The sequence below is a fragment of the Rhipicephalus microplus genome, chromosome 5, assembly GCF_043290135.1.
Source record: "Rhipicephalus microplus isolate Deutch F79 chromosome 5, USDA_Rmic, whole genome shotgun sequence".
Classification (NCBI taxonomy): Eukaryota; Metazoa; Arthropoda; class Arachnida; order Ixodida; family Ixodidae; genus Rhipicephalus; species Rhipicephalus microplus.
The window spans coordinates 152,643,968-152,658,708 of record NC_134704.1 but is presented as its reverse complement, the minus strand read 5'-3'; the positions used below and the strand labels follow the sequence as shown (position 1 = coordinate 152,658,708).

Sequence of the window (14,741 nt, the reverse complement as noted above, 5' to 3'; positions counted from 1 at the left end):
GCTTAAATATTAGCATGGGAGGCAGCTTTGTGCCGTCCGCACAACAGGCGAGCACAACGGTGAAGTGGGACTTCTCGTGGCCTGTTGTCCTCACCGTGACAGTTTTCTGGCCTTTTTCGGCGATGCTTCTCCCAAGCGGGATGTCGAATGTCAGCGGCACTTCATCCATGTTAACGATGTGGCTCGCGCTGACATTCTTCTTCGCAACTTCCTCCCTCACGAATGAGCTGAAGTTGTCCAGTTGCGCCTGAAAGTCGTCGGGCAGCTTCTGGCACACTGTCGTCCGGGCTCTCATAACCAGCTGATTCCGTCGCATAAAGCGGAAACACCACGACGGACCACCATTGAATCCCGTAACATTGCTCTCCGCTGCCAGAGCCTTCGCCTTCAGGCGCAGCTGCACTGTTGACAGCCCTCTTCCTTCGGCTCGTTGTTGCAGTACCCACGTGCGCAGGCTACGCTCGAGGTCCGGCCAGCGCGCCTTCTTGCCGCGGTTGGCCTTCTTTGTCGACTTCATCGTCCGGAGGACGCTGTGGGCCTTGCGCCAGTCACGGATTATTTTTTCACTGACGTCGAATTGCCTCCCTGCTTCTCTGTTCCCGTGGTTTTCGGCAAATTCAACAGCGCGCAGCTTGAACTTGGCGTCATAGCTTCGCCGACTTTGCTTTCCAAGCGGCGCCATGGTTCACGAGGTTCTACGGCGCTACCGGCTCTATGCTACGACGCACAACACAACACACGAGACGCACGCAGCTACAGCGACACAGCGAGTGCAATGAAGACGTTATGGCGGACGGAAGTGACGGTAAAGAAAGTGGCTCTGAAATCCAAACTTGCTTTTCATAATTTAAAAAATACCTCCACATTTTCTCCCCTCTGATTATTTTTTTGTGCAAAACTACATAGCTGCGTTACCTTTAGTGTGTTAACTTACCGTTAATCTTACTTTCTTTTTAAATGTGGTTTCTGTGCATCGCAGAAGGCCGCGGAGGAAGGAAAAAGGTAGCGGTGAAGCGCCGTAGGCGCCATTTTGATGGATGGATGGATGTGGCTGTACCCTTTAGATTGGGCGGCGGCTAACGCCACCTAGCCGTAATACTTAGTGAACTAATCATTACATTTATCTCTTTTTTTCTTTAAATAATGAAGTTGAGGATTCGTAATTCACAGTGAAGGGTTTAATTTTCCCTCGTGCCTTGACTTTAGCCACCAATCAGATAACCTCTGCTTGACGTAAACAGCGCCACCCAAGCCGTGGCATCCAACTCGATTTTGAATGTATATAAGTCGCATCGTTGTATAAGACGCACCCATGAAAAATTCTGAAAAAAACCGCGACTTATACACCGAAAAATACGGTAAAACCACATGACATTTTAACGATGTAATATTTCTTGTGGGATATAAAAAAACAATTTCATTAAGAAATAAAATGCTGAGGGAATGCCATGATGGTGCACAACACAAATTTGAGACTAAGCACAACGGGACGACTGTAATAAACAATTCAAAACTTTGCTTACGAGAGTGGAAAAGAGGCATAAACATAGCAGCCATAGCTGAGCAAGCCATCATTTGCATCGCAAAGGTTGATCAAAATCTTATTATGGACTTTCTGCAGCTCAGTCTATTTGAAATACAAGTTATATATTTTGAAGTGCAATGAAAACTGTTAAAACAGGTACCAGAAAAATGTGTTTCGTTCAGCGGGAGTTTCTTATACTGAGAGATAAAAAGGGGCACGAAATTTACATACAAAACCAATCATATTAGAGACAGTTGTGTCATTTAAGCAGCAATAGTGTATAAGGGAGTTTCGTTTACTGGGAACCTACTGTATGTGCACAACATTGTTTTTCATCCCCGTAATGTGGTTAGTATTTTGTGGTGTACCCTTGTGCGGTAAGATGATGTTAAGTACAGTGTGTAACATTTCTAGTAAAGGCTCGCTGTGGCTAAAATGAATTGGCTGTTATAACTGTGTATACTGTATATATTCCTATTCCATTCCTGGGACAGACTTGAGGTTAAAAACTTGTATTAAAAAAGTTGATCAGGTAGCGAATGTTACTTTTGCTTTGTTTATTTTGCATGTAAAAGCATTTGAGCTCGCCCCTCACTTAAGGTCGATCAAGGTCGCGCGCAATCACAGCAATGCAAGGTAAGCTTATTTACCTGAAACTTGGAGACATGCCCCTGGAAGGCATCTGCCGGAATTGAGAAGTTGAATAGCCGACCCACAACGATGCTGGTATCTGGTACACCCCATTGCCGGCGTACCTCCCCGCTGTCTGCTGCAAGGGCTGTAGCCAAAGCTGCAGCCACGGCAAGCCACAGCAGTGACCCCGCCGCCATTCCTCACCACCTGTCAGAGCCAAAAAGTGGGACAGTGTTACAAATACTCGGCATGGACAATCAATACGCCATACACACATTGAACACTTTTCTACATTGAATCACTACCAAGTAGCTCAAAATTTTGTTGTCCAGCGCCCAGTTTTTTGGGAATATGCAGCCACGCATACAAATTTAAGGCCCTCTGTTTCACTTATGGTAATGAAAAATACCAGCAGAAGGCATTACATTCACTGCGAGGAAGACCATGAGACAGGCTTACTGTCTTGATGCCCACTTGCAATTCTTGTTATTCTAAAGGTACCAACAAGCAAGCAAGGCTCGCATTTTGTTGCAATAAAGTGAACATAAGCATAAATACATTCAGTCTAACATACACAACAATCTTTAAACACAGAAAAGAAAGCTTTAATAATACTAAAGCAATTTACAAATGGCTTGAAATTTCAAGAAAAAAATTTAAAGATGTTCTCATTTTTTAGAATTTCCCCACCTTTCCCATATTTTGCGACAGCAAGAAAAAGCGCGTATCAAAGGTAAATTCTTCCGGAAATATTGACGAGAAAATTTTTTTTGGCATCACCAAGAATGAGTAAAGCTAAAAAATATTTAAAGATGTTTTCAACTAACATGAATACAACTCGATAATTATGGTGAACGCCACAACACTTGGCATCCAAATGTTTAGCTAAGCCTTTGGTATGCTGCAGTGCTTTGACTAGTGTCTTCACTTTCCAGTAATACGTCCCCTTTAGCGGCGTTGGCTACATTGGTGTACGTAACTTGTTGTTTATTGTTGTGTGAACTACTTGTGACCGAAAAAGAACACAGTAAATTGCTGATAAGATGTACTGAACTTTCTGCACAGTCAGTACGTCTTGACCTCACGTCAGTGTACCATGTATTCCTGTAGCCGATCACTTTAATCAAGGCACTACAACGTTTTCGATGGGTCGTTTGACGTGCTGCGTTTCAGAACCAATGTCGAGAATACTACTTTTCTGAAAATGAATGCGACCAATAACTGAATGTGCACACATTCGGAGTCTATGCTTGCATACTTTTTGTAGCAATGGGGAACATGATTGACTGGAGAATGATGAAGTATTTATCATGTGTCAATTATAATTTATTAGCAAAACTCGTGCAAAACAACACATCGCTTCATTTCCATTCTATGAATATACTAATGAACGCTTTAAAAGTATGGTGTGTGAATTCGACACATTCAGAGAAAGTGCATAATGATTCGCTCCTGAACAGGACATGCAGTATCACTAAGCCGCTAGAATGCTATCGCAATTGATAATAAAAAAAACACCATTAAATTCAAAAATTTTTAAAGGTATTTTTTTCATTGTTTATGTGCCGGAGATACTTAAATTGCACTTAAATAGCATGTCAAGAAACTCGCACCGACAGAAATATTATGCCAGAAAGAGACGGGCAAAATAGTAGAAAATTATACAAAAGGTAAAGAACAGCCACATTAATAGTACATAATAAACAAAGATATGACCAAGACATGATCAACCACATGTGAAAAGCAGTGAGCAGCCAAGATAATCTTCTTCCACAGGCATCAGTCAGGGAAGGGGGAGCATTGCAGAAGGGGCACTTGCCCCAATCAAGCCTCACCAGAACTTGCCCTCAACCAAGCAACACCAATTGCTTTCCCCCTCCCTCAGCCACGATACAACACTGGTTTGCACCCCGCAAGAAAAAATCCTGCCGGCGACCATGCCTGCTTCACTGCCTTTCTATTGTACATAATTTTCAGGTTCTCGTGTGTAAACAGCAAAAAAAACTGAGCATTGGAAATGTAATTCTCTGTGTCATTTTTCTTTTCAATTCTGCTTTCTTGAACAAAGCTCCAACCATACTTCTGCTCTTTCTGAATAATAAGTTGTTCCTGTTTTCGGTTACTTATAGTAGTGGTTTTTTTTAGTGTTTCTTTTAGTGATTAACAAGTAATCAAACATATTTATTCATCACTATCCGCAAGTGCACCAACAATGTGCACAATCCTGAGGCTCTATGTGTTACATTTAGACGTGTAGTGGGCACTCTACAACTGAACTTGCAATAAGTATTCTATACTCGGCGACAACTTGACTTGAAAGTTAAGAGTACTGAACGCTGGGTGAGTTGGGACTTGAAAGTGCAGCAAACGCTGCAGAAGCGGGCCTTCCTTACAATCGTGTTGCTCCGCAAGTAGTGCAGCAACTTGATGTTGATTTCGGATTTGTTTGCTAGCATCATTAATTAATTAAAAAATTATAGACATAAAAGTGTTAATAGAATTTTGATTGTTCAGTTTACACTTTAGTGACAAATTGTGAGTATATTTTTGTTGGCAGCCACGCACCCACTACGTCACAAACACTGTCCAAGAAACGGAAAAAAAAGGCACTCTTGCAGTTTATATACAACTTTCTTCAAATGTCTGAGGCTCACAGTAAAAAAAGCAGTATTTATTTCAGTGATACAAATGGAAGAATTATCTGAAAACTTAAGTGCTATTTTTGTGCCACAGCAGCAAACATGCCCTTTAGTTCGGTATAGCTTCCACAGTATTGTCAAAAAAAGTTGTCACTGAGTATAAAATAGTTTTAAATGGTCGATGTTATTCGCACTAACGTTACTTTACTTGCAGTGCTAATGAGGTGTCCATCGACAAGTGAATCCAGGCTAGAAATTCAAAAGCCAATGCGAACGGGGCAGGATTATGCCATTGCCTTCTGCTCTTAAAGCGAAGATTAAGTGTCCTCCAACTTTTTTAATTGGAGCGATTCAGAGAACACTGTTGTTTCCATTCTTCTAATGCACTCACAGGAAATGCTACTTCACTTGCACCTCCTGGAGTGGGGTTTATACATATAAATATATTACAAGAAGTGCTTAGACGAAAAGCAGAAAAAGGTGCTGTTTGCCGAGCTGCAACATAAGAGGTCTTAAGTCAATATTTGTGGACGAGGGACAACAGGAAAAGGGATCCAAAAGAGACTCTGCCTAGCATCCAGTTAGTTCGTGCAAAGGAGCCTGCGCTTGTGACATATACAGCTAGGCCAAAATGAAACTTTTTTTTTTAACATTACTGCTGTTAACAAGAATTTCACCGCAGCTTTCATACTAATTACACGTGCATCGATGAAAGGCAACCAACATAGGAGGTCTAAGTCAATATTCGTGGACGAGGGACAACAGGAAAAGGGATCCAAAAGAGACTCTGCCTAGCATCCAGTTCGTGCAAAGGAGCCTACGCTTGTGCCATATACAGCTAGGCCAAAATGAAACTTTGTTTTTTAACATTACTGCTGTTAACAAGAATTTCACCACAGCTTTCATACTAATTACACGTGCATCGATGAAAGGCAACCAACATAAGAGGTCTAAGTCAATATTCGTGGACGAGGGACAACAGGAAAAGGGATCCAAAAGAGACTCTGCCTAGCATCCAGTTAGTTCGTGCAAAGGAGCCTGCGCTTGTGCCATATACAGCTAGGCCAAAATGAAACTTTGTTTTTTAACATTACTGCTGTTAACAAGAATTTCACCACAGCTTTCATACTAATTACACGTGCATCGATGAAAGGCAACCAACATAAGAGGTCTAAGTCAATATTCGTGGACGAGGGACAACAGGAAAAGGGATCCAAAAGAGACTCTGCCTAGCATCCAGTTAGTTCGTGCAAAGGAGCCTGCGCTTGTGCCATATACAGCTAGGCCAAAATGAAACTTTGTTTTTTAACATTACTGCTGTTAACAAGAATTTCACAACAGCTTTCATACTAATTACACGTGCATCGATGAAAGGCAACCCAGCATGACCTGTAAAACATGTCAATCAAAAAAGAGCTAGCAAAGCAGCCTGCGTTAGAACATCGAAACACCACAACATCATGCAGCCAAATCTAAGAACTGCCTGCAATCTAACCACACAAAGCCATCAAACCACACAAACACTGGAACCTGTTGAGTCAACACAAAATACAGGCATATTCATAATAGCAATAGTCATCCATTCATAATAGCAACTCTCAAAGAATTTCAGCTTAACACAACACACAGTTTTTTAGTGTTTCCTAGAAGAAACAGTGGCACTACAATGCTGTTATATGCATGGGAATGCTGGGATGTGCTGAATTTGGCCTGGCATTGTTCACAAGGAGCCAGGAAACCTCAAAGACATCTAAGTGATTATGATAATTTTGTACAAAAGCAGCATGTAGTGACCTAGATATTCATCATCACAGCACAGAAATATGTTTTTATTTGAACTTGAGAACTTATAGCTAGACATACAATTTTATAAAGAAAATAAAAAGCAGCAACTAGCCACTTATGTTAAATGACAAATGATTAATTCTGTGTCCATTCTATGACAGCTCATCCTAGGTTTTTTGCTGTCACTGTTTGTTCATGCCCTGCATAGCAATAAAATTATCTGGGGTTTTGTGTGCCAAATTAAGATATGATAACGACGGACACTGTAGCAGATGGCTCTGGAAACTGCGATCGTCTCAAGTTCTTTAACGTGGAATGACATTGCACAATACACGGGCCTCTACCAACTTGCCTCCGCCGAAAGGCCGATGCCACGCCCGGCACTGAACTCGCAGCCCTTGGGTCAGCAGCCAAGCACAGTAACCTCTACAACTCCTTGGTGGACCTTATGTTCAGCTTGTTCGTGAGCACTGAAAATGTTTTGCTGGCAAATAACATCTATCTATGGATGTATCATTTGGGAGGAGGTTCATATCGCATGTCATATCGATACCTTAAGCCTAGCATCAGTCAAAACAAGCCATACACCATCATTCCGTCAAGTGCACCGCAGAATATTAACATAGATGGCAGCACTACATTTTGCTATACTTATTATTCTGAGGACGTTCATGTGCCAACTTGAAGACCTCGATATTAGGGCAATAACACTTCTATTTATTGTTTCCTAAGATCACAGAAACATCGCAAACAGCTTTTGTAGCAGCTAGCAAGCAAAGTTGTCACAAGTTGTCACTGCTAGTCATAATTACACCATGTGTCCACATTTAGAGAAAAAACTCGTAGGGGGCTCGAGTATCGTCTTTAAGATTACAAAGCAATAGTGTAATCAGAACCTGTGAATGTCACCTTCTGTTCATTGCTAGCCTAGCTTCGGTTATCGGTGCATGCCTCAACCATGTCACAAGGAAACAAATATATGAACATAACACCTTCTGCTCCAAACAATCTTAGAATGCCTATCGCAAGTACAGTTGTGATGTACCCACTTGTTATAATCCTTCCTTAACATGTACACATGGACTTGTGTTCCTTGGAATGTACTGATGGGCATGTGATGGACTTGTGATGGGTTGTGTAATTTGTACAGCCCTTGTGTTTGCGTCCCTTCTGTGCGCGTGGTTTTAGTATCACATCTGGGCGCTGCTTCTTCAAAATATAATCCTTCCTTCTGCAAATCAGCGAACGGCCCACTGTGGCTCTCTAAGGCAACACGCAAACCTGCACAGCTGCTCACTTTGTTGATGCTCTAGCAGCTGATGATGATTAAATATTTCTCAGAGCTTTGTAATGGGTGGGCCTTTCAAATACCCACTCATTACTGAGTTCACATGTTCTGACACCTAGCGCAGCTGTACGCTTCTGGCACGCAATATTGGGTACGTCAAGACAACTCCTCCTGCTACATGACATTCGTGTAGCGTTTTTTTTTTTTTTTTTCGATTCGATGGAGGCGAAATAGTTGTAGGCCTGCATGCTGAGATTTGGGTGCACATTAAAATACCCCAGATGGTCGAAATTGCCAGAGCCCTCCACTACAGCGTCTCTCATAATCATATGGTGAATTTGGAGCGTTAAACCCCACATATCAATCAATCAATCAGTGTTGTTTAAGTCATTTTAAGGAATGGCATGATTCTGTGGTAGAACGCTTGCTTGGTACACAAATATCTTCAGTTCAATTTTCACTTGAACCAAAGATTTGTCGCATCTACTTTATTTGCACCTTTCTCATTTTTGCGGTCACAATTAACACTGATTTTTTCCTCACCACGAACAATGGTGACGCTGGAATTTCGACGTAATGAGCTCTTTAATGCTATCAGGTTAAGATGTGCCATATTCCATGCGACCTCAAGGCTGATTCCCACTGTAAGCATGCTTCATCGCACGACACCGAGGTACTGTGGAGAGGTTGACATTCTATAGTGCAAGTGAAAATGCGATAACTGAAATAAGCTTGTGTGTGTACAACACTTTGATTGCACAAAAGCATTGTTTATGTCACACCGTTCCAAAAAAAGCAGCAGAATGGTAGGCGTGCACTACTACACCGCAAAACCATCGCGCGTCTGTGTGTTATCACAAGGGCCGCGTTGAGATTAAAGATAACACGCCGAAATGTAAATAACAAAGGCCGCACACAACCACGGCAACAACACTGCATAGATGAAAGGCAAAACGAGAGGCATTCTATTCCCCCCCCCCCCCCCCCCAAATCAGTGAGAAGAGGCAAGGGTGCCCCAGCCTTTTGGAAAAGCTGCTGTGATTCTCTCCACACATCAGCGTATGCAATAAGAAGCATGGGTGGAAGGGGGAGGGGTGAGCGAGAGATTGGCGCAGAGCCATCCCCATACATCGACATAACAAGAAGGGGAGCGAGAAGGGGGGGGGTTCATAGTCAGCCCCATACATTCGCATGATAGATGGAGGGGGGGGGGTGCTGCAACAAACCTTTGCCCCCACCCCATAAAGGGGAACCCTGCACATGCCTATGCCTCCACACCAGCATATTTTAGAGCCGCTGCTCTTTGCTGCTGTTATCTTCTTCGTTGCAGTATGGTTAACGCTGTTTTTTGGGATACGCCTGACAAATTTTTCCTTGGGAGCGTCCCAGGCACATCTGGAGATTTTGGAGTTACTAACAAGCGTTTGATGGCACACAAAAGTAAATTACACAGTAAAATTAAATAATACACACTTCTTTGAAAATTTCGATATCATTGATTGCCATAACAGGCAACAGGAGTGAGAATGAAGGTCAGGAGTTTCAATGCATTCTTGAGCAGGTAGCACACGAAGACCCAAGCGAGGTACAAAGAGACAACAGACAAGCGCTAAGTTCTAACTAAAGTTCATTCCCAGAATCCATGTGTATCTATCAGCCTGCAAAGAACCACATTGTCACCCAAGAAAGAACATCTCATCCCACTCTCACAACGATGAGATATAATGAAATGCCAGGACGTCCTAATTGGCTCTTTAAAACAAAAACCACACACACAAACAGCGATGCAGTTAGAAAAGCTAAAACCTCAAAGATTGCAAGATGTGTATACATGAGATTTCGTCGCGAGAAAAGTTTAGGATGAGGCGAGATAGCGGTCGTCTCATCTCTTTGCTTGCGTCTTCACGTTTTGCGCAACCTGCTTCAGAATGCAGTCTAACACACTTGCTCAAATTCCAGTTCTCACGAGAGTTTTAATCTTGAATTTCACAACAAAACCAGCATCTGACGATGAGTGCGAAATCAGAGGCTTCGTGTGTCTCTTTTTTACCCATTTCGGCCACGGTGATGCAGTAAAATTTCCTAAACCTTGCTGTGCTATATCTCTAGTTCCCTTAGACCACAAGAAACCCCTTTTTAGCAGGCAGGAATTATGCAGGCCCTCCTGGAAATCTTTCAAATCTGTGACGTCGCATGGAGCTTCATAGGTGCTTTGCCATATAAATTTTATTTTTGAGCATTTTCACCCTTACCAACTGCCTTATTGTGGTAAGACTGGTGCTTTTGATATTGGGAAAGTATAAATCACTAATACGAGAAAATTGTTTTCTCGCTTTATTACCTATTTACAAGGATTATGAAAATTATCAATACGCCACTGTACAGCTCTGTCTCATCTACGACATATAAGTGCCGTCCTCTTGGGCTGTTAAGGCGAGGTTTTTCCGTTTCTGTATTTGCAGCACGAATTTTAAGGCCACAAAGCACTATATTCACCAACCCAACCACTTTCATGTGTGTGTGTGTGCACCGTAGCACCATTCGATTAGTTATTAAAGATACAAACAAGAAGTGTCAACAGCCCTGTATAGTGGCACACAAACTCATGCGTCAAATTGTCTATAAAGCCTTGTGATGATGCAGAGACAATAAGATAGTGAGAATGATTCTGACCTGTAATGTTTACGAATGCCGACTGAAACTACATCAATTATTTATATTTTTTTATTTATGCTTTTCTGTTCACCTTGAATTCCGCAACCTTACCATCTCAATGCACTCTTTTGTATTTGCTTTTTCTTTCAATTTGTCCAATATGAATGTTTGAAAGTTTATACCAGAAAAAAACAAAAATTAAATGCTTCTTTTTCTATTTTTCTTCAAACACAAAAGCCAGGAAATTGGCTGCTGTTTAGGCAAGTAGTTCAGACTGGATATGCAACTGCGCTGTGACGGCCACAAGCACACTTGTCATTAGCCACAGATGTTCAATGGGTATGACACACAAGCTGAACTGTCCTGACATGGATTCAGCACACAGTTTAAACAAAACTTACAACTGCCAACTTGCGCTGTACACAGCCTCCCAGCAAACAAAGACGGCACGCAAATCTACGATAACTTTGAAATGGAGCCGAAAATGGCCCAGTACAACGAGGTATAAAAACAAGCAGCTTTCTTGGGAGACAGAATTTCGATCAGCAGTCACATTATTTTAATATCCCAAAATTACCGATACTTCATCAGCATATTTAACAGAAATTAGAGTTGACTTGATATGCAATAAGGATTGGAATTCACTTGATATGCAATAAGGATTGGAATTCAATTGTGCACAATGAGTACTGCTGTGTCTATCTCAACTGTGTGTAGTATTAGGGCAAAAATAGTTGACATGCAGATTAGAGTACAGTACGTGTCAGTGTGCAGGCTTGATGTCTCAGCCTCATGAAGTAACACCTCTAAAGGCATGCAGTCAAAAGAGGTGGGTTGCTCTCAGAAGGTATGTCAATGTGAACTCCTTCACACCAGAATGTTTGTCAATCCCCTGCCACCTACCAAAACCACCAACCACGTCTCCTGTTCTCAACATCAGCTATGTCATGATGGGTTACCTTCACCGACACAGCCCCTTCATCTGCAAGAATGCTCATCAACATGCATCGAAATACAAGGGCTATCGCAAACCTACTAAAGCAATGCACTTCACGCAACAGTGATCCACATTTGTATTCGAACAGGACTTGAGGTGCCCCTAACCTACGCGGACTGCAATCACAAGACAAGCTCTTCCGCTCAATGGCACCACCCCTCACCCATATTACTACAGGAATCTGCTTCACCGACACCCCCAGCTCCCTTACTTCAGCGCTGTGTTCAAGAAATGCTTGTTAACACCACTTTTGCACCGCACAGTGATTTCTTAATTAGGCCATGCATTTCGTGTTAAAGCTCATCCCGTTCAGGCCCATGGCAGGAAGAGAGGTCCAAACCAAGCAGTTTTTTTTTTTTTGCCTGCATTATATATATATATGCAGTATAGGAAACAAAACAATAATTTATTTATTTAATCCTTACAGCTTCAGCTGGTGGACCAGCCTTTTTCGGAATCCTCCGATTGAATGTGTGCGTGTATATATATATATATATATATATATATATATATGTATATATATATATATATATATATATATATATATATATATATATATATATATATATATATATATATATATATATATAGTCAAGTAGATCCTCCGTGAGCGGTCACAACGTGGTTTATTTCGACGTTTCGGCCTAGAGTCTAGCCGACACACATATATATATATATATATATATATATATATAATGTGTGTACGCACACATGGAATCGCACGCACGAACATACAAGATGTATGGTTGAACCCCCCCCCCCCCAGAAATTCCTGTTACATTACTGGTCCCAGTTAAACCGGAAACTTTATGGATTCTAAAGCAAATCATTTCTGTCAAAGACGTACTCCACTTCAGCCATGAGAGCCGTAAACTTTCGAGTTTCCTTACCGATTGAGAGCTCATGAGATTTGAGCATCCCTACGCGCGATCACCTCGGGTTGTTCGAATTCTAACGCGCGCAAAAGGGGTAAACACGCGCTACGCGATAACTAACTCGATGACAAGACGCGCAGGTGGCAGAGGCAATGCCCCGCATAGTGGCTTCGGCCACGGTATCGGTTGCGATAAGAGGAGAGGCGCGGCCCCAACAGAGCACGCACTGCTGCTGGAAGCCATGGCGAACATCTTCCGGGGGGCCCCACACGCGCGCCCACGCCTTTGCTCTCGTCCGCCCCCACGACTGTTTATTCTCGCGGGCACTGCAGAGGCTTAAGCTGCGGCAGCTGGCGTACACTATGGGGCTTCGGATTACCGAGGCGCCCGGCGCGACGCCTCCTCCACGCTACACTAGCGGCTCGCAGAAACAACTTCGCCGAGGGCATTCCTCGACGCCTGAGGTCATTCACAGAAGGTGCGTTCCCGAGAAACTGAGCCGAACTCGTGTGTAGCGCCTCCGAACCCCGCAGCGTGCTCGGGCGAGCGCACTTCGAAAGCCGATGGAATTCCTAGCGTCGAAGCAAGCCTAACCCTCGGGCACGCCAAAAGGCGGCGACTGGCTCGCGCGTGCATCGCTTTCTGCGCGCTCGTGCGTGCGGACGAGCAGCGCTCACCGGCGCGTTTCCCACGTGCGGCGATGCTTCGCGGTCGTCCAAGGGCTCGCTGCGACACTCACCGCAGCTGCCGCCTCAATCCAACGCTGTTCGATCCGCCATGAAGTTCGAGCAAGCGGCACAGATCACAGCGATGCACTAGCGAGCCGCCGAGAGGACGGCGGGGGAGGACCGGATGGGATCCTCGTCCTCCCTGCGCGTGGAGTCGCTGCTCACGTCTCATCGACGGCTGCTCCGCTCCGCGGAGACCACTCGCATCAAGGCGCAGCTTGTGCGCTATCCAGCCCCGGGTGGCGCTCTGTGGCGCGGGAAATAAACGGGAAATTCGGGCGTCTTCGAGAGCATAGGGGGAATATGATGACGCTGACAACGAGGGACACTGTGAAGCTGTGGCATGACAATGTCAGTTATGGAGCAAATGTACGAGGTGCCCATCTAAGCGGTTCCGGAAAATTCCTTAGGCAAGCATCTGCAGTGAAGTCTGTATACTGCACTTGAAAGCGCACAACATTACTTCCCGCTTGACTCGGTTTGTTTATGTCAATCATTACCTTAACTTACAGCTTTTGTGGCAACCCAGAATTCCAGGCGTCTCAACGGTTACAATGCATGCACTTGGTATGAGTAGAAATCATCGTTGTATGAAATATCAGCATTAAATATTATCGCGAGACTTTCATCAATTGAAATAGTTCACTATTATTCTGACACTTGACTTATTCTTCGGAAAACTTGTAAAATGGTGGTACGTGTTATCTCATATCCATATGAAAGCATTTTCGCAAATGATTAGAGCAACTATGAGAAGACACTTTTTTTTTTTTTTCGTAAGTATGGAATCAGTGACCTCGCTTATTGGTTGAATAAGGCCAGGAAATCTAGATAGTCTTTTGAAAGTATGCATAGAGAGTTTTTTCTTTCTTTTTTTCTGCACTTTATGCAATATGTGAAAGTTCCAGGTTCCAGCCGTGGCAGCCGGCATCAGGTAGCCAGAGCGAGGAACTCAAGTTGCGATTTCGGATGCAACATGAGACAAAGTCCGAGGCAAGGTGGCAGTATCTCTATCTGTAGATGTACCCATCCTACAGTGCGAAGGGTTCATCTCGAGTCCGACTCAGAAACACAAGAGAAGCTATTTCATTTCTGATAAACGACTTGAGTGGATGTCTGAAACGTCAAGCAGTTGTCCTGCTCAAGGCATTCTGTAGCCGTTGCCGTCTACATGCAGGTATGTCGGGTACATCTGCTAATGCGCTAGCAAACGTCTTGAAAAGATAAAGGTAGAAATATTCTAGACGTTTTCGGAATTTCGCTCATAACTCTAAAGTGAGGAGAAGGGATGGGAAAGACCGCACGACATTTCTTTTGTCCGCTCTCCAATTTCTCAAGTCGGCCGTCATGACAAAATTAAGCAACGTTCCCTACGTACTTGTTCATGAACCCGTGTTCTCACAGCGGCCTTTGTAATTTTTCGTACTCTGAGCAAGAAATTTAATGGCAACTTCAGCATTCTGTCTGAATTAAAGTCTTATAACGAACATAATTGTTTGCTTTTAAATACTAACAAATTTGGACATGCATATATCCGATGTGTACTTCATAAACTGTTTTACCTAAATGAGGAACAACTTACGTGCTTTAAATTACCCTGTGATTTAATGAAAGTG

The 14,741-nt window shown here is 43.2% G+C and overlaps 1 protein-coding gene across 2 annotated transcripts in view; it reads right to left on the bottom strand.

Annotated features, from left to right (window-relative positions):
* Positions 1-13,292, bottom strand: part of LOC119174162 (dystroglycan 1-like) — a 51,475-nt gene extending 38,183 nt beyond the window's left edge. The window contains exons 1-2 of one of the 2 annotated variants that reach the window (XM_037424984.2): positions 13,137-13,292; positions 2,176-2,365 (exon numbers count right to left, since the gene is read on the bottom strand). In XM_037424984.2, the coding sequence (XP_037280881.2) occupies positions 2,176-2,355 (180 nt within the window). In that variant the 5' untranslated portion in view covers positions 2,356-2,365; positions 13,137-13,292. Of the gene's footprint in view, positions 1-2,175; positions 2,366-13,074 lie in introns of both variants that reach the window. The other variant, XM_075896080.1, reaches the window with a different exon arrangement.
* Positions 13,293-14,741: the final 1,449 nt, after the last annotated feature.